General features: G+C 35.7%; 1 protein-coding gene across 5 annotated transcripts in view; it reads left to right on the top strand.

Moving 5' to 3' along the window:
• Wnk3 (WNK lysine deficient protein kinase 3) overlaps positions 1 to 20927 on the top strand; it is a 200532-nt gene that overhangs the window by 56218 nt on the left and 123387 nt on the right. For all 5 annotated transcript variants that reach the window (XM_013502859.1, XM_013502858.1, XM_013502860.1 and 2 more), the window contains exons 3-7: positions 1987 to 2159; positions 3839 to 4059; positions 4682 to 4839; positions 10382 to 10470; positions 18356 to 18575. In XM_013502859.1, coding sequence (XP_013358313.1) covers positions 1987 to 2159; positions 3839 to 4059; positions 4682 to 4839; positions 10382 to 10470; positions 18356 to 18575 — 861 coding nt within the window. The remainder of the gene's footprint in view (positions 1 to 1986; positions 2160 to 3838; positions 4060 to 4681; positions 4840 to 10381; positions 10471 to 18355; positions 18576 to 20927) is intronic.

Here is a 20927-nt window from a genome sequence, read left to right as displayed (position 1 = left end):
ATGCATTTAAATATATATAAAAATTATAGTGTTGTTCAGGAGAGTTCTTTTTTATATACAGAGTGCCAACGTTTTCATTGCTTTTGTCACTCAGTGGTATGTTTGAGAGATCCACCTACATTAGTACACATAGACTATATTTTTTTATGAAATCTGTTTGTCTGTCTATCTATCTATCTCCAAGTAGTAGGTATTGAAACTAGGGCCTTTGCCCTGAGCTTCATCCCTAGCTCCCCTCCCCACTTTTTTATTTTGAGACAGGGTCTTGCTAAGTTTGTCAGCTGAGCTTTTCTGTCCTTCTGCCTAACCATCTAGAGTGCTGTATGTGTTCTTTATAAATTAATGCAGAGAAGACTCATTCAGTCATACCAATTATAGTATTTTAGCCGTTATTACTTAGGTTTAACTCTTAAATGTTACTGATAATTTCTCAATTTCTGATCTGTGTCACTTTTTTCTTTTTTTTTCCTTTTATATTTCATTTTAAAGAGAAAAGAACAAAAACAAAATAACAAAAACAAAGACAAAAACAAAACAACACAAAAACTATAAAAAGAATACAGAATTTCAAAACAAGATAATAGAAAACCTACAATGGTTGTTGTATTACTTATTATCTTCAAAGTAGTTGCTCAGATTACCAGATATAAGTATACAAGATTGATCAAACAATTAAACATTAAATATTCCTTTCAATAAACCAATAGAAATTAGTAGTACAATTATCTTAGCTATCTTGTGTGTGTGTTTATATATATTTCCCTTCCTTCTTTCTTCCTTTCTTTTCTTCTTTCCCTCATCCCAGTTCTCTTGAGATATGATTTTGTTGTGTTGCCTAGTGTGGTTCACACTCATGGGCTGAAATGATCTTCCTGCCTTAGCCTCCTAAGTAGTAGGGGCTGTAGGTTACCATCACCATGCCCAGCCTAACATCTTATTTTTCTAATGTTTATATATTTTTTTTCCTAAAGAGGAAAGGTTTATTTTGTAGAAGTTTCAGTCCATAGTTGGCTTGTTCCAAGGCAGATCAGCATGGTAGAGGGGCACTGCAGAGGTGAAACAGCTCATGTCATGGTGATGGGAAGCAGAGATGACTGTATTTTCTGTACGAGGAATCGAACTCGGGACCTTGTGCTTGCCAGGCAAGCGCTTATGCTGCTGAGCTATATCCCTAATGTCTGTGTTTTCTAATGCTATATGGTTATTGAACTTCTTTGAGTAATTTTCAGGCAGTATATGGGATTGGTATACTTTTCTCTGTCCCTATTATCTGGAAATATAGGTGTTTTTCCCCTTTGAACTTTATTGATAGCTTGTCTGAATTCAGAATTTTAGGTCACAGTCCTTCCTCAGAGTTCTGTAGACATTTCTCCTTTGACTTCTAGCATTTAATATAGTATGTTAGGGGTCCAGTGCGTATTTGAAGGTCTTTCATTGATTACTAGCCTGATATTTCTGTCTGGAAAGCTAGAGCCCTTTTATTTTGGCAGTTCTGAAAGTAAACCAGAATAAATGTTCAGGTGTCTTACATTTTGATTATCCTTGCCCTGACTTTATAGATCTCTTATATATGAAACTTGGAGATTCCTTAGGGAAGGATCCCTGTTACCTGTTTTATTACTTTTTCTCAATTCATTTTGAGATGTTTTTTGAGGTATTGATTTTTTCTTTTATGATCTGAGGATTGATCCCACAGCCTGACAATGCTAGGCAAGAGGTACATCCCCCACTCCTGAAGTGTACTGATGTATTGTGTAGGAAGGTTTATAACATACTTAATGAAGTGTTAACCTGCTGCGTTGCCTGGTAGGGAGAGTCAAAGTAACTATCTAATAAAGGATACCAGTCATTGCCTAGATTCCAAAGAAAGAAATGACAAATGAAAATGCATGCATATATACAATAAAGCACTCAGTTGACTGGTGTTAGAAATGTGTATGAAAATTTGTAAAACTTTAATTTGAAACTTATTCTTCCCATTTTTAGGACCGAAAGTTAACCAAAGCTGAGCAGCAAAGGTTCAAGGAAGAAGCAGAGATGTTGAAAGGTCTCCAGCATCCCAATATAGTTCGATTTTATGATTCTTGGGAGTCTATCTTAAAAGGAAAAAAATGCATTGTATTAGTGACTGAACTAATGACGTCAGGAACCTTGAAGACGTAAGTTGATCATGTTAGTGCCAATGAAGTTTTATTTGGAAATAATTTTCAGGAGTCATAAAAGTTATTTATAAACTAATACTTGATTAAAGAATTTATAGAATTTATTTCAGGGTAGGTTAAAAATTTAGAGTGCTAACTGGCTGAAGTGGTACACTCTGTAATCCCAGCACTCTGGGAGGCTGAGGTGGTAAGATCACAAGCTCAAGTCTAGCTTGAAAAACTTGGCAATGTAGCAAGACCCTTTCTCAGAAATATAAAAAGGGGATGGGAACGGGGATGTAGCGTATTGAAAAGGCCTCTAAAACAGTGATGGTGAACCTTTTAGAGCTTTCAGTGATACAGCCGGCTGTGACACATGTGCCATAGGTTCACCACCATTGCCCTAGTACCACAAAAAAGGATGTTAATGAAATTTGTTATAGTACTAAAACTTTAATATCTGTGACATACCATTGAATTTCAGAATTGGAAATCATAGGGCTGGGGATTTAGCTCAGCGGCAAAGCACCTGCCTGGCAAGCACAAGGTCGTGGGTTCGGTTCCTGGTACCGGAGAAAAACCAAAAAAAAAAAGGGGGGGGGGCTGGGGATTTAGCTCGGCGGCAAAGCGTCTGCCTGGCAAGCACAAGGTCGTGAGTTCGGTTCCTGGTACCGGAGAAAAACCAAAAAAAAAAAAAAAAAAGAATTGGAAATCATTGTAGTTTCATCTCATAAAAGAAATGAATAGGTAGAGGTTGTCCAAATTCGCAGATCTAGTAAGCAATACTATATAATTGTAGTCTTTTGCTTCTGGTCACAATTCCTCATTTGATAGTATAGTGAGTTGTAAATAATTGACTATGGGATATACTTTTTGTTTCCTAGCAGTTTTGTGCTACATTTTATATAGTAAGCCCCTGTCATGACTATATATGGGTAATTATTAGGAAGTAAATCAGGACTTTTTTTTTTTGGTACTGGGAATCAAACTTAGAATCCTGTGCTTGCTAGGCAGGCACTTGTGCTGCTCAGCTATATCCCCAGCCCAGGACTTTCCCTTTTAAATTGTACTTTTATTCCAAAAGGTCACTGGTATGGATTAAAAATGCTGTATTTCCCAGGTACAGTGGCTCACACATCTGTAATCTCAGCTGCTCAGGCTGGTGTGCCAGGAAGATTGCAAGTTTGAGGCCATCCCAGGCAACTTAGTGATACCCTATCTTAAAATTAAGAAATAAATTAAAAAGGCTGTGGATATTGCTTGGTAATAGAGTGCTCCTGAGTTTGATTCCCCCAGTACTGGAAGTTTTTTAAAAAATAGGGTGGGGATCTAACTCAGTGGAGTGATATACTTGCCTAATATACATGAGGTCCTGAGTTCATCCCCAGAACTACCAAAAACAAACAAAGGGCTATACTTGATAGCATGTCTTTTTTGGGAAAGGTCAGACTACTTTATTAAGAGCTTGAGATATGTTAGACTGAAGTTGAGCCTCCCTGTCACAAAAAATTTGGACGTTTATCTGAGAATGGGGTGTTAAGTTTAAAATTTTTTTTGCCATAATAGACAATAGAAAACTTAGGGCTGGTAATCATAGTATGTAAAATTTCAGCTTGCATATGTGATTTTCCCTAATAATGTTCATACAATAAGATGGAAATATTTGTTTATATATGGTCTTCTGTTTCTTTGTATAGGTACTTAAAACGATTTAAAGTCATGAAACCAAAGGTCTTAAGGAGCTGGTGCAGGCAAATTTTAAAGGGATTGCAGTTCCTGCACACTAGGACTCCTCCTATTATTCACCGAGATCTGAAGTGTGACAATATTTTCATCACAGGACCCACTGGATCTGTGAAGATTGGTGATCTAGGACTGGCCACCTTAATGCGCACGTCATTTGCTAAGAGTGTCATTGGTGATTAACACTTTATAGTTTACTGCTTGGGTATATCTGTTGTATAGTTCTAGAACAGGAATCAGTTAACTATGGCTCTTGGGTCAAATTTAGCCCAATGCCTATTTCTGTAAATCAAGTTTTACTGGAACACAGCCATATCCACTCATTTATGGATTGTCTATGACTGCTTTTGCACTATAGAGTTGAATAGTTCTGTGACAAAGATATTGTGGACTGTGGAGTACAAAATATTTACTTTATTTCTTCACAGAAAAATCTATGAACCCCTGGCCTAGACTGAATATGTTTGGAAATACCTTGTATTCACTTATTTCAGAGACATGTTAGTGTATTTGTTTTGAGGGATATATTTAGGGTTACTGAAAAGTTCTAAGGATTTAAGGAGGAGAATTTACTAAATTAATTCAGAAAAATGTGAACTAAAATTGATAGAAGTGAAAACATTTGTAACCTTATATTGAGCATTACAAATTGTACTTCATTAATATGAGAGTTATGGAAATTCTTTAAGTGTTTTGTATAAATAATACAAATTTTATACTTAGAAATTAACACAGGTATTGTGTGGGAAAAGAATCTTGGTGGATGTATGTCTCTCTCTAATGAAATTATTTTATAGGAACTCCTGAGTTTATGGCTCCAGAGATGTATGAAGAGCACTACGATGAATCCGTTGATGTCTATGCTTTTGGAATGTGTATGCTAGAAATGGCTACTTCAGAGTACCCTTATTCTGAGTGCCAGAATGCAGCTCAAATATACCGTAAAGTAACCAGTGTAGGTATAATTTTATTGTTTTTACTTCACAAATGGCCACATTTCTTGTTGAAGTTGGTAAAACTGATTTAGTAAAACCTAATTTGGGGACTTGTTAAGTGGTACCTTGTCTATCATGTGTAAGGCTGCAAAGAAAGGGAAGAAAGAAGAAAAAAACCCCACAAAATCCCCTTAATTTTGGTTTAATTTTATATAACAGTAACGATTTAACATTTGTAATGAGACAAGCTTTATACTATATTACCTGCCCTGTGGTGGGTCATTTAAAATGCTCCGTATTAGTGTTTTGGGGAAAACATACAGATATACCATCTGTATTTATTTCTAGTGAATTTTTAGATATTTAGTTGACTATCCTTATTTTTCAAAGCTGAATACTAGGGATTGACTTAAAGGCTTTGAAGGTTTCTAATAGGTCTAAAATCCTGATTATGAGAGGTCATTCAAAATATAATTCTGTATACACACACAATTGAAAACTACAGTGAATACTTTAAAAAGTTATTACAGTAAAGGATACATTGCTATTAATCTCTCTCACAATATTTCCCATTGCTTTGAATATGCTTATCCCATCATCCTTACCACTTTCTGAAGCAATTCTGGAAGTCCTCTTTCATGAGTGCCTTTAGTTAGTTGCATTGTGGCTGCCTCACTATCCTGAATCAATTAAAATATTTATGTTTCATGGTCATTTTGACTTTTGGGAAGAGCTAGATGTTGCACTGTACTAGATCTGGTAAGTAAGACAGATAAAGACACACAGTAAATAGTGTTTTTACAAATGTTCATTTTCATTGAATGGTACTTGGCAACAGTATTCACTGAATTTTTTATCATACTCATAAATATGCTCAGGAATGAGGACGTCTAGAACTGCTTCAAAAAGTGACATTAATGATAGGATAAGTATGTTCAAAGCAAGAGTATTTTGAGGGGGATTAATTCAAATGTCTCTTTTCCTACGATATTTTTTAAAAGTTTTAAACATTAACTGTATATTTTGATTATACCTTATATTTGAGCCACTGCTAAGAGTTTTTTTTTTGTGTGTTAGAAGTTACAAGGAGGGAGATAGACCTTTTTTAGATGGGCAGGGGACCAAGAGATGGGGGGAGGAGTGGTGGGAGGAGGGCAAAGGGAAGTAGAACGAATTAAGATGTGTTATGTACATGTACCGACTTCCTATGATGAATGTAATCATTATATACTGCGAACATGTACTAATAAAAATTAGCTGGGCCTGGTGGTGCACACCTATAATCCCAGCACCCAGGAGGTTGAAACATGAGGATCACCTCAAGTTTAGTGCCAGCCTGGGCTACATAGTGAGTTCAAGGCCAACTTGGACTGTATAGTAAGAGACCCCATCTCAGAAATACCAAAAAAATTTTTTAAATCAATTAAAAAATAAAAATAAAAATCGAAGAAATTATAAGGAATGCAAAGATGAATAAGAAGTAGAGCTTACATTGCTAGTAGAGAAATGACATAAATTTATAAATGAGTACAAACTGTAGAAGTAGAGCATTATTTTTGTTTAAAGGACTATGTCATATAGAGTTTAATGGTCAAAGATATGCCATGAAAGAAATTGTTAGCATTTTAGGTGGCTATCATTAATAGGTAATGTTTTAAAAATCTCTTTAAAATTAATATTACTTTAAATATACCAATTAAAACTGTAAAAATTTATGGGATACAAGGTGATATTTTGATCTGCACACACAATGTGGAATGATTAAATCAAGCTAGTTAACATCCATCACCTCATTTACTAATCATCTTTTGTTTTGAGACGTTAGAAAGTTGCTTTCTAAGTTGTGTTGAATATAGATTATATTAATATTGACTATAGTCACTCTGTTGTACAATACATACTAAACTTATTTCTCGTCTAATTACAACTTGTACCCTTTGACTAATGATTTCCTATTGCACGTATCCCTCCCCTGCCTCTGGTAACCATCATTCTCTTTTCTACTGCTGAGTTTGATTCTTTTTTAGATTTTACATAGAAGTGAGATCCTATGATATCTATCTTCTTGTGCCTGCTCCTTTTCCATAGCATAATATCCTCTTAAGTTCATCCATGTAGTTGCAAATTACAGAATTTCTTCTTTTTAAAGGCTGAATAGTACTGTATGCCAAATGCCATATTTTTTTCTCCATTAATCCATTGATGGATACTTAAGTTGTTCCTGTATCTGACTGTTGTGAATGGTGCTGCCATAAACTTCATGGGAATTAGATATCTCTTCAACATGTGGATTTCAGTTCCTTTGGATATATATACAGTAGTTGTTTTGTATCAGTAGTTCTGTTTTCAATGGGGGGATTTTTGTTTGTTTTTGAGGACTCCCCATACCTTATCCTAATAATTATATTAATTTATGTTTCCACCAACAGTGTATAAGTGTTCCATTTTTGAGGCAGTTGCTCTATCACTGTGTCTCATCAAGGGTTCATTCCCTTTTCTTTACACCCTCACCAATACTTACCTTTTATCTTTTTTTATAATAGACATTATAACAGGTATGAAGGGGTACCTTTTTTGTGAGGTAGGATCTCACTGTGTAGTTCAGGTTGGTCTTGAGCTCACTATGTAGCTGAAGCTGATCTCAAGCTTGTAGTGATCCTCCTGCCCCAGCCTCCCTAGTGATGAGATTACAGGTGTGCACCACCACACCCAGCAGGAGTGCCATTTTTAATGCATGGGGTAAACCACATACATGAGTCTTTAATCCCTCCAAGAAAGGTATAATCTTTAGTTTATAAATGATAAGTCACAATCAGACATTGTGATTTGGCCAACTTCCCAAAGTTATTCATAATGGTGGATTTTGACGTTAAAGCCGTCTGATTCTAGTGGTTTGTAAAGAAAGACAATGAGGTATAACAGGATCCATAATGTGGGACATTATGTCGGACAGATGACCTAGTTCTCTAACAAAATAATTTCTTGCAAAAGGGCAGGGGGTCTTTTATACATTATGAGACTAAGAAGTATTTTTGAGCTGCTAAATGTTTAACAGCCGAATCTCTGAAAAATAAAGCACTGATTCTTAGTATTTAGTGATTTTTTTTGTGGTGTAAATACTCCTGCTATGGTTGATGTCAAGTTACTGGTGTGACCACACAGCAGAGTTGGGAAGGGATGTGCAGTGGCACTCTTTATATGCTATTTCCACCACACATGTATAATAGTTGTAAATAACCTCAAATGCATGAATAATGGTAAAATAAGAAGTGATGTTTTCAGTATTTATTGCCTTGTCTTTTTTTTTTTGTCTTTTTGAGACAGGGTATTGCTATGCAGTTCAGGCTAGCCTTGAGCTCACTTTGTAGCCCAGGCTGGTCTTAAACTCACAATGATCCTCCTGCTTCAGCCTCCCAAGTGCTGGGATTACAGGTGTGCAACACCGTGCCCAGCTTGCCTTGTCGTTTAGTATAATTTATTTAGTTGTAGGTTTACATAATTCAGTTTTTAAGAAGTGATTGTGTTTAATGATTGGCTTTTAAAGTTCCTGAAAATTTAATCTCTTATGAGTTACTATGAGCCACCCTAGCACATGGACCTTGTTAGGATCCTGATTTTGAACAAACCAATTATAAAAAGATATCATTTAAGCAGTTTTGAAAATTTGAGTGTGGATTGTATATGAGATATTAAGAGACTACTCATGATCATTTTAGGTGGGATAATTACATGATTCTGTTTAAAAAGGTCCTTATTTATTAGAGATGTAAAACTGAAAAATTTATGGATGAAGGGACACAATACCTTAGATTTGCCTTAAAATACCCCAGAATACAAAAGACCTGCAGATAGATAGCTGAAACAAGATTGACACCCTAATCTTTATCACTGAAGATGGTGGTGTTTATGTTAGGCTTAATTATACTATTCTACTTTTTTTGCGGCACTGAGGATTGAACCTAGGGCCTTTGCAATGGACCACACGCTTAGCCCACCTTTTCTTTTTAATTTTTATTTCAAGATAGGATCTCCTTACGTTACCCTGGTTGAGTGAAATTGTGACCCTCTCGCCTCAGCCTCCCAGAGTGTGCCACTGCACGTAGCTTATTATTCTACTTTTTAGTACTGTATATTTTCAAATTGCTATAAAAGCTCAGGAAAAAATTTGAAATTAGTTGTCCATGCCAGTACTGTGGGATGCTGAGGCAGGAGGGTTGCGAGTTAAAGCCTTGCTTGGGGAATTCAGCAATTTATTGAGACCCCTCCATCTCAAAATAAAAAACTGTAAAGGAGATGAGGATGTAGCTCAGTGTGAAGACCATGAGTTCAATCACCAGTACCACCGAAATGAATGAATGAATGAGTAAATGAGTGCAGAAAAAAGAGCTAAAATGTCTTTTTAAGTTTGGGTTTATATTTTGAATAGCTCTAAATAGAATGGTATTTTGTATGTAATTTGTAAGTTATAATTCTCTAGTTATTTTCATTTAGCAGCAGAAAAAGGCACACAGTGGTCAAAAATGGGTACAAGGTCAGTAGAAAGGTCAAAGAGAGCTTTCTGGGTTTTTTTTTCTCCAATCAGATTTTATTCTACATTTCAAAGCAAACTTTTCCTATAAATACAATTATATAACTCCATTCTTCAATGATGATATTATTTTATGTTAAAATGACAAAAATGCCATATCACAATTCACATTTCCTTTGCTCTTACAGCTTCTCTATCTAACATATGATACTGAACTTTTCAATTCTGTCTACACTTAGGTAGTGTGACAGGCCTAGAAGTGGATCTTAGATTGCCTCAATCCATGACAAGTATTGTAGTATACCTTTCCGCTTCCAGCTTAATTAGGAATTTTCTATTAAATGATTATAATAATAATTGATTCTTTTTTAAAATCTAACACTCAAACTAAAAGGTAAAACAGTGTAAAACAAGCAGATTTAGGCAGGTAACTCAGTTATCATAGGAACATTATGAATTGTCTGAACTGCATTAATTTGTTATTAAATTTCTAGAACCTGGTAATTAGCATGAGGTAGGTTCTTTTGATATGTTAGTATTATTTAAGGATAAAATAATATGGATTTTTCAAATGTTTTCATTATGTGTATATTTTTTTATACATGCATATGTAGATATATAGGTATGCTTGTTCTTTGCTTCTAACCATTTTAGAAGAGTGGAATATATTGTATTGGGATATTATTTTTCTAGTTGAGATTTTACTGTATGTATATGTTAGGATCCTACTTTTTCCCTACTTGATATTATATTCTGAGAATTCCCCCATGTCATTAATTACTTTGAGAACATTTTTAGATTCTATTTACATAAAAACATAATGTATAAGTTCGCCTTGTAGGTTTACATTATAATTTTTCACTTTTATCTGTAGGGCTATGACAAAAAAATCTTTCACAGTGTTACTAAAGTTATACTGTATGTACAAAACTTCAATGTGGTTTGGGGATTAAAAAAAGTATTTAATGAGTGTCATGTTGATCTGGGCTTTTAATTGTTTAATTTGTAGCAAGAAACCATTTTTCTTTTCCTAGGGCATAAAACCAGCCAGCTTCAATAAAGTCACTGATCCTGAAGTAAAAGAAATCATTGAAGGATGTATTCGTCAAAATAAATCTGAAAGGTGGGTGCAAACAAAGTTAAATGGCATAATTGATAGATGCATTTTTCCTCTTATCTCACACTGGGTCTTTTTTTTTTCCTATTGTTGAGGGTGTACTGGGAATCAAACTCAGGAGCTCATACTTGCCAGGCAGGCACTGAACCACTGAGCTAAACCCCCAGTCCCACACTGGGTCATTTTCTGACATTTTAGTCATGCTGGGTATGACTTGAGTAGAAGGCAAATCATACAGTCTAGAATGAAGTGTATCCGTGTATGTTGTTTGCCATTTAGATGGTGATACCATGTGCTGAATTTTCCTTATGGTGACATTTACAGGGTGTGTGTGTGGCAGCGGGTAGGGGGGGTGTATGTCGTGACAAGCTTTTATCACCTTTAACCATCAATTTAACAGTCAGTTGAACCCTACTAGGTAACGATCGTTTTTTTTTTATTATTTCTTTTGCTACCAGGAATTGAACTCAGGACCTTGTGCTTGCCAGGCAGGCACTTGTGCCACTGAACTAAATCCCCAGCCCTAACTTGATTGTTAAGAGTTTAAAGTAGATGTATTTTATTTGACCATGTATTTGTGTATCACAGTAGTGGTAAAGCTAATATGGATATTTTTAAGTAGGAATTTATATTTTTGTATCATCATTTGTGTTTTTCTTATGACAACTCCTTTTATTTATTTATTTGTCCAATCAAGTTTTATTGGTACATTTTAGATATACATAATGATCACATTCATCATAGAGAATTTGTACATTAATGTTTGTTTTATGTAGTTGGGTGCACTGGTATTTGGTGCACATATATTTATGATTATTATTACTTCTTTTTGGAGTGTTCCCTTAACAAGTATGTAGTGACCTTCTTTGTGTCTTTTGATTAGTCTTGCCTTGAAGTTCATATTTTCTGTAAATAGAATAGCCACTGTTGATTTATTCTGAGTTCCTCTCACCTGAGTATTGTTTTCCATCCTTTGACTTTCAGTCTACGAATTTTTTTTTTTTTTTGGTGGTACTGGAGATTGAACTCAGGACTTTTGCATCCTAGGGAAGCACTCTACCACCGATCTATAGTCCCAGCCCAGTCTTTTTCTTTTGGGTTAAGTGTGTTTGTTATGTGCAGCATATTGCTGGATCTTGCTTATTGATCCATTTTGCCAGTCTGTTTCTTTTGATTGATGATTTGAGACCATTTACATTGATGGTTATAACTAATATGTATTAGCTCATCTTTCTCATATTATTTTCTTATTGGTGGTACCCTGTCATTCCCTTCCATTTAATTGCTTGCCCTATCTGCTAGCTTCTTTCCATTAGTGTTCTTGGAAATATGGTCATTCTTATCTCTTTCTAGAATGTCCTTAAGAGCAGTTTGGAGAGCTGGCTTGGTTGTCATGGATTACTTCAGTTGTTCTTTGTCATGGGAGTATATTATTTCTTCATTGATTTTGAAATATAATTGTGCAGGTTAAATCAACCTGGGTTGGATGTTGTTTTCTTTTAGGGCTTGAAATACTTCATCTCAATCTCTCCTTGACTTTCTGGTTGGTGTTGAGAAGTCTGCTGTGATTCTAATGGTTTTTCCTTTATACGTGACTTGCTTGTTTTCTCTAACCACTTTTATTATTCTCTTCTTGTGCTAAATTTCTGGAATATTGATTATTATATGGCTTTGTGTAGGTTCATTTTGGTTGTGGCTATTTGGAGTTATATATACCTTGCTTATTTTATGTCAAGTTCTTTATGCCTGTTGGGGGAGTTTTCTGCAATTACTTATGTGCAAATAGCTTCTTTATAGTTTGCACAATGTCCCACTTCCTCACTGACTCTGGTCAATTTTATGTTGTTCTTCTTTGCTTCATCTTGCAGCTGTTGGATTGATTTTTCATGGTCCTTTGCTATTTTTAAGGCATCTTTCTTTTCATGGGTGCTAGCCACAATCATGTGTTCTAGATGTTATTTTCTATCTTTGCTTTTGTTCAGTCTATTGTGTATACTGTAAATGGAATTTTTAATCTTCTGGGTATCTGTTTGGATCTGTTTCATGGCTTCCATTTCTTTCCTGTGTTGGGCATTCATGGTTTCCGTTGTTTTCGTAAGCTTCTCTATTTTTTTATGTGTCTACTCTAGATTCTTTGGGCATGTTTTTCATTTTGAGCATCATTTCTTTTTTTTTTTTTTTTACTTGAGATATTATTTTTTCAATAGCCACATCCAGTTGTTTTTTCCACTTCTCCTGCTATCACTTCAGAAAGTTCCATTGTGTGGCCTGTAATTTGTTTTATTTTATTGTGCTCTGAACTTGTCCTGGGTGGGCTCAAGGTCTAGGGTTGCATTTTGGTTCTGCATCTTGTCATTTTCTGTTTTCTTTTATTTTCTATGTTGGTGCTTGTACATGTCTTATGGTAGATAGCTTTATCATTAGCATTGAAGCTTCCCTAGGAAATGTCTTAGCCTCAAAGATGTCTTCTAGGTGTAGATGGTTCTTGGTCTTTGTGGCTGTCCTAAGAACTTACTTTTCCAGTTTATTCAGGATGAGAGCTTGCTATCTATTTGGCTCTGCACCCAGTTCTTTGGTACTGGACTATGGTGATGGTTATTCCCGCAGACAATCACCATGTTGTCATACAAGGGAGAAGAAATGATTACAATATGTATGATATCCTGGCTAATGTAGTATAGCTTGCCATAACTAGAGCATCAAGCAGAGCATAGCAACTGTGGTAACTATTAATTTGGTACCTGTAACCATAGGAGAAAGCTGTACAGTTATATCACACAGTCCAAAATATACTACAAGGGGCTGGGGATGTAGCTCAGTGGCACAGCGCCTGCCTGGCAAGCGCAAGGTCGTGAGTTTGATTCCCGGTACCGGAAAAAAACAAACAAACAAAAAAAAACAAAATATACTATGAACTTGTATACAGTGACTTTTCCCTTAGTAGATTGATTTTACCTACTGGCTCTGTGGGGCCCCTTGGGAAACAGTGTACCACCACTGCTTGGACTGCTCCCACATGCACCAGTGACGATGTTAGGCTGCTGGGCCACTCTTCATGGCATTGCTGTTACTAATGTTTTGTTTTGTTTGAGACTGGGCCTTGCTATGTAGTGCAGGCTGTCCTTGAAATTGCTTATGTAACCCAGGTTTGCCTTGAACTCACTGTGACTCTTCTGCCTCAGCCTCCTGAGTGATGGGATTATAGGTGTGCACCACCACACCCAGCTAGTTTTCTTTCCTATTTCAGGTTGAATAGTATCTCATTGTATGTATCTACCACATTTTGTTCATACATTCATTGTTGATGTACACTTAGGTTACTTTCATCTTTTGGCTATTGTGATAAATGCTGCATGAGTTTTGTTATGAGTATCTATCTGTTTGAGTCTCTGCTCTCAGATCTTTTGGGTATATACCTAAGGATAGAATTATGGGACCATATAAAAATACTATGTTTAACTTTTTTTTATTAGTACAAGTTTGTAGTATGTAATGTTTACAATTCCTTGTGTTGACTTAGTACATATGTATAGCACATCCTGCTTCCTTTTATCCCCTTTTCTTCCCTTATCCATCTCTTGATCCCTTTCCCATTTGAGAAAGATCTATCTCCCTACTTGTTATTATCTATCTTTTCTTTTATTTTTATTTATAATATAGGTTTCTCATACAACAGAAACCATGTAATGTTTAAACCTGTGTATCTAGTTTATTTAACTTAACATTGTAGTTTCAAGGTGTATCCATTTTTCTATGGAAGACTCAAATTTATCCTTCTTTGTGGCAGAATAATACTGTATATTATGTAAATACCACATTTTCTTTATCCAATCATCCATTCCTTGATTGACCTATAGACTGCATCCAGTATTTAGCTATTATAAACTGTGCTGCTATAAGCATGTGTCACCATAATATGATGTGTTTAACTCATTTGGGAAAATACCTGGAACTCTTTTGGGAACCTAGAGGGGGACCTGCTGGCTCAAATAGAATTTCTAGTTTTAGTTTTTTGAGCAATCTCTTACTAATTTCCATAGTGGTTGTACTAGTTTACATTCCAACCAACAATGTAGAAGGTTCCTTCTTCCCTGCAGCCTCACATTGGTTATTATTTGATTTCTTGATGATAGCCATTCTTTATGGTGTAAGATGGAAAGTCAGTGTTTTAATTTTCATTCCTCTAACGGGTAGTGATGTTGAGCATTTATCCATGTATTTTTTAGCCATTTGTAATTCTCCTGTGAAGTATCTATTCATTTAACTTGCCCATTTTTTTATTCCATCTTTTATTTTGGTTTTCTGAGCAAGTAGGGTTCTGTTCAGAAAGTTCTTTCCTATGTCTGTGACCTCAAGAGTTTTATCTGTTTTATCTTCTAGGAGACTAAAATGTTTCTGTTTTAATATTTACTTCTTTGATGCAGTACATGGTGAATGAGATAGGTATAGATTCAATTTTGTGCAAGTGGGTGGCAAGATTTCCCAACACTATTAAAGAGGCTATCTTTCCTCCAGTATATGCTTTTGGCCTCTTTGCCAAAGATCAATAGTTTAATGTGTTTGAGATTGTTTTGTATCATCTTTTCTGTTCCATTGATCTTCATGTCTGTTTTTATGCCAGTACCATGCTGTTTTTGTCACTGTAGCTTTGTAATATAACTTCAGCTCCAGGATTGTGATGCCTCCTGCTTTGCCTTGTTACCCAGGATTGCTTTTGCTATCTATTTTCGTTATTTATGAATTTTAGGATTGTTTTCTCAGTTCTGTAAAGAATGTTGTTGGTATTTTGATTGGCATTGCATTAAGTCTGTATATCAGTTTCAGAAGCATGCCTATTTTGACAGTATTGGTTCTCCCTATCAAGGAAAATGAAATATCTTTCCATTTTCTGATGTTTAACTTTTTGAAGAACCACCGAATGTTCTACCACAGATATATGTAACATTTTCCATTCCCACCAGCAATGTGTGAAGATTGTACTATCTCAACATTTTCATCAACACTTGTTTTGTTTTTCCTTTTTACTATATTGGAGATTGAACCCAGGACCTCACATGTGCTAGGCAAGTAGTCTACCACTGAGTTACAGGCCCCCCTTTTTTTGTATAGGGAATCAAACTCAGGACCTTGTGCTTGCTGGGCAGGCACTCTGCTGCTGAGCTATATCCCTGGCCCAAACCCTTTTAATTTTTTTCTTTTTAATAAGGATCTCACTAAGTTGCCTAGGCTGTCCTTGGATTTGGTATCTTCCTGCCCCTGCCTCTGAAATACCTGGGACTACAGATGTGCTCCATTGCTTCCAGCTTCAACACTTGCTATTTTCTGATTTTTGATAATAGCCATCCTAATGGGTGTAATAGTATATCTCCTTGTGGTTTTGATTTACGTTTCTCTAATAACTATTTATATAGAGTATGTTTTTATGTGCTTATTGGCCATTTATGTATCTAGGGAGAAATCTTTAAGTGCTTTGCCCATTTTTGTAATTTTTTCCCCTATAGTAGGGATCAAATCCATGGCCTTGCATGTGCTAGGCAATTCCTCTACTACTGAGCTATATCTTTAGCCCTTACTGCTGCCGATTGTTAAGTGGGTTCTTTTTGTTGTTGTTGTTGTCATTGAATTATGAGATTTTTTTTTGGTCTTTTTGAGACAGGGTTTCATTATGTAGTTCAAGCTGGACTTGAACTCACTTTGTAGCCCAGGCTGATCTCAAACTTGCAGCAATCCTCCTGTCTTAGCTTCCCAATTTTTGGATTACAGGCATGTGCCATTACACCTGGCTCAAGTCATAAGACTTTAAACATGCTTTTTTTCTTTTTGGTACTGGGGATTGAACCCAGGGCACGGCATATGCTAAGAGTGTACACTACCATTGAGCTACACTCTCAGATGCTTTTTTTTTTGTTTTTTGGTACCAGGAATCAAACTCAGGACCTTGTGCTTGTGCCACTGAGCTATGGACTTGCTTTTTAAATTGAGGCTAAAAGTACTGTGTTGAAGTAGCTGTTTCATTTAGATTCTGATTGTTGTCTATATTACTTGATAATTATGATGTGTTACTAAATAACATTATTAATGTATTGAAAAAGCATAGTCCTCAATGCCAGACTTAAGATTCAAATGTAGACTCACTTTTAGCTTGAGCAAGTTACTCAGTTGTTCCTTACAATAAGTAATATTTTGATGACTAAAAGGATATATACATATACCTAACAGTAAGAATTTTTCAGTAAATTACATTTTCTGCTACTACTGCCATACTTATATATTGTGATCAGATAATATAATGAATGTTTAAATTTTTAAAAAAATTTATAGTAAAAGACATATTATCATTAACCCCCCCCTCAGAGTATACTTTGAACACACTTATCTCATCATTCCTGCCCCTTGTTAAGTAATTCTGGAAGTCTTTCACAAGTGCCTTTAGTTCGTTTAGTTGCCTTGATGTCATAAATTGATTCAAAATGTTTCATAGTCATTTTTGACACTGAGGAAGAGCCAGAAGTTGCACAGTGCCAGATTCAATGAATAAGGTAAGATTGTTATGAGCCTGCCTTTCCATTGAATGGCACTTAGCAAGTGTTGCCATATTTTTGTGACACCTTCTGAAGACACAAAAGAGGCCATTCAGAACTGCTTCAAAAAGTGGCAAGAGTGACAGGATAAATGTGTTTGAAGTGGGAGGGAGTATTTTGAGTGGGATTAATGGCAATATGTCTTTTACTTTAATACAATTTAAAAATTACACATTCCCCATATATTTTGATCACACTCTGTATTCCTGACTGAAAATGCTTAGACAAAATTTTCATTGAAAGCCACAGGGCTAAACACATTTTACTTTAGTATTAAAATAATTACTTCAAACAAGCTTATTTTTAATAACTGCCTTAGTTAAGTATGTACCTTTTGATCACTAAAAATGTCAAGGACTGAATATCCTCCACTTACAGGACATCATGCTATACACGTGCTTTTTCTGTTTTAAGTAGCATAGGAGGGGCTCTCTACATAGACATAATGGAAAATAACAATTTCAGCTCCACTGGTCTGTAATACAGATACATATTACATGTCTTATAAAAGAAAAATAAATTAACTGCATTAGCTTATAAAAGATTCTTATGACCTCTTGTACTTTTTTCTTCAGAGATGATTAATCTCTGATATGAAGCTAGGGTTGTATTCATTATATGTTTACTATGGCCTAAAACCAATGTTAAATACTTTAAGAAAACAACTGTACTTTGCTGAACCACCTTAGCTTCACCTGTGCCATCCTTCTAATGAGTGAAGTACATTGACTGGATTATTGTTAGCAAAGTCAGTGACATATTTAAAATATTTGTAAAAGAGTTTGAATTTCTAATTTAGTTTTTATATCTGGGACAGTTTTTACTTTCCTTTGCTGGGAATCTTTTGAGTATTACTAACTTAAGTGGCTTAGAGAAACTTAACCAGTGTACCTGATATGTATGATAGTACTTCTCCAGGTCTCTTTAGGTATACTTTTATATATGTTAAATTTCATTATCTAGATGAATTACTTCATTGAGATTTCTTCCTTTCTTTTCTTCCCTCCCGTCCCCCTCCCCTTTCTGCTCCCGTTCTCCCTCTCCCCTTCTCCCTCTCCCTTCCCTTTTTTTTTGATACCAGGAATAGAACTCACAGCCTCACGCTTGCCAGGCAGGCGCTGCTGAGCTATATCCCCAGCCCTCATTGGGATTTCTTGGTATCCCTAGTAGTAAGTTGGATATAAGATTTAGTTTTTATAATAAGACAGATTTAAAATAAGGTTGTTTGTTTGATACAATTATTACTAATTAAAGGATTTGCATCTTGCTTATGATTGGAAAAACTAATAACAAGGTTTATATCTTATTAGGTTGTCTATCAGGGACCTACTAAACCACGCATTTTTTGCTGAGGATACAGGACTGAGAGTGGAGTTAGCAGAGGAAGATGATTGCTCAAATTCATCCCTGGCTTTGAGACTCTGGGTTGAAGATCCTAAAAAATTGAAAGGAAAACACAAAGACAATGAAGCTATTGAATTCAGTTTCAATTTAGAAACAGATACACCTGAGGAAGTAGCATATGAAATGGTAAGTAAATCTTAGCTACTCTTTCTGCCATCCCTTAGTGGTATGAGGGTCGATTCTTTCCTCATTCTCAGTGCTTTCTTTCCTCTTATTTTCTCCTTTACTCTTTACTTAAATTGTGTTATTGTGAAATGTAACTCAACATAGTAAATTTATGTGTACAATATAAAAAATAATAAAGTGCTACTTTTTAAAAGAAATAGAACATTATCATTGTCTTTGAAGCCACCCATGTGTCCCTTCCAACTGCATTCCCCTCCCTGAACACAATAGGCAAAATCTATCCTGACTTTCCTGTTAACTCATTCCTTTATTTTTTTCATATTTGTTTATACAGTTAAAATATTGTATCATTTTGAAGACCTAAGTTGCCAATATACCCCTAGCTGGTTACTCAGGGACTACTGATGAGAACAGATGCAGAATCTGATGGGGAGGATAAGCTGAAGTGAGTCTCTGGGTCACTGTCTTGTTTTTGGCTTCCTTAGAGTATACAAAAGCTGCTTCTAAGGAAATCAGAACACAGGGTCATGAATGAGTCCAGAGAAATAAGCCCATAGCTCAGCACAGTCAAGGCTTCAGCAAGGCTGTTGTGTGGACCCGCAGTTAGCTGTCTGATAACCATAGGGTTGGATGAAGTGTGGGCTGCCCTGATTTTTCTGTTTCTAATCTCCCCATGATCATCCCCCACTCTCAGTAGATCATTGCAGCTAACTACTCTGAGATGAAAAGCATGTCCACACCTGCTCCAGGCCGCTGCAGTGCTGGTGGGAGAGGCATGCCAGACCTGTGGCAGCACATGATCAAGACTGGTCATGACCAGCCGTGTACAGCCTGTCTGAGCCAGCCTCACATGGTTATTCTGGCCTCAGGTTAAAAAAAAAGGATGGGACAGTGATGGTGGGGATCTTTGGGATGAGATGATAGACCTTACATGACCCTCTTTCTAGTCACACTATTTTAATCCGCAGTGATTTTCTTGGACATCTGGTACACAACGATTATCTGGATATTTACTTTTACTGTCTTCCTAGATTTTCTTAGCCTCACTTCTGTATTGGGCTTTATGTTCACTAAATCCTGTGTTTTTTCTCTCCTGACTTACTGTTTTGTTTTAGTGGCGTACTTCTCCGCTAGCTTATTTTAAAAAATATATCTTATATACTTTTATAGTGCTTTAATTTGTGCAGTAAATATGCATTATATCAGAATGAATGAAACTAATGTAAAGTGATTTCAATTTTAAAATGTATAGGACTAAAAAGGAATAAACAATTTCTTCAATTTTCCCAACATGTACAGGTACAAAAATCATAATACATCCTGTCTGCACTCTAGTATATACAATGTTTTAAATTTTCTCCTAGCTTCTTAGGAGTACATGGTAGGTACATTATTTGAGACTTACATGTATGAAAATGCCTTTTTGTCCATGTATTTAATTTATCATTTTGGCTTGCCAAGTCATTTTGGGTGTTGACAGCTTTTTTGTTTTTAATTTAGAGTCATTTTTCCATGCTCTTTTAGCATTTGGTATTGCTAATTCCCAATTTGTTCTGACTTACAATATTATGCTTGTGACCCATTTTTTCCTCTTTGGAGGATTGTAATATCTACTTTTTCTTCTCAGCAATCTAAAATTTTACAGTGAAATAACTCAATTTGGATCTATTTCCACCCATTAGGTTAGATACTCTCTGAACTCTTTCAGTTTGTTAGACTATATGCTTTATTTTTTATATTTGGGTTTTTTTTTAATATGGGGTCTCACTATGTCATTCAGCCTGGCCCTGAACTCACTATGTAGCTCAGGCTGCCAGTGAACTCAATTGCTGAGATTATAGGAATGTGCTACCACACTAGGCAAACCGTATACTTTGGTTTCTAGGATTTTTTTTTTTTTTTTAGCTTTTTGAGACAGGGTCTTGCTTAGTAGTTCAGGATGGCCTTGAATTCACTATATACCCCTGACTGGTCTGGGACTTGCAGCGGTCCTCCTCCATCAGCCTCCTAAGTGCTACAATTTCAGGTGTATACCACCATGCTTGACTGTGGGAAATTTCTTCAAGTGTTTATTTGATGGTTCCATCTTTCTGGAACTGCTGTTATCTGGATGTTGGGCCTCGTGGATTGGTTCTCCAATATTCTTTTTTTTGTTTTGTTTTCCATCTTTTAAAAATTCTCTCCGGCAGATACTGTTACATTTATTTTCTAATTTTTCTATGGAGTTTTCAATTTTACTATCATGTTTTGAATTTCAAGGGCCTATTTTCTTTTCTTTTTTTCCTTTCCTTTCCTTTCCTCTTTCCTTTCCTTTCCTCTTTCCTTTCCTCTTTCCTTTCCTCTTTCCTTTCC

The sequence above is a fragment of the Chinchilla lanigera genome, unplaced genomic scaffold, assembly GCF_000276665.1.
Source record: "Chinchilla lanigera isolate Chin_1 unplaced genomic scaffold, ChiLan1.0 scaffold00074, whole genome shotgun sequence".
NCBI classification, from domain to species: Eukaryota; Metazoa; Chordata; class Mammalia; order Rodentia; family Chinchillidae; genus Chinchilla; species Chinchilla lanigera.
The sequence above is the reverse complement of the archived record's forward strand: the minus strand, read 5'-3'. Positions and strand labels throughout refer to the sequence as shown.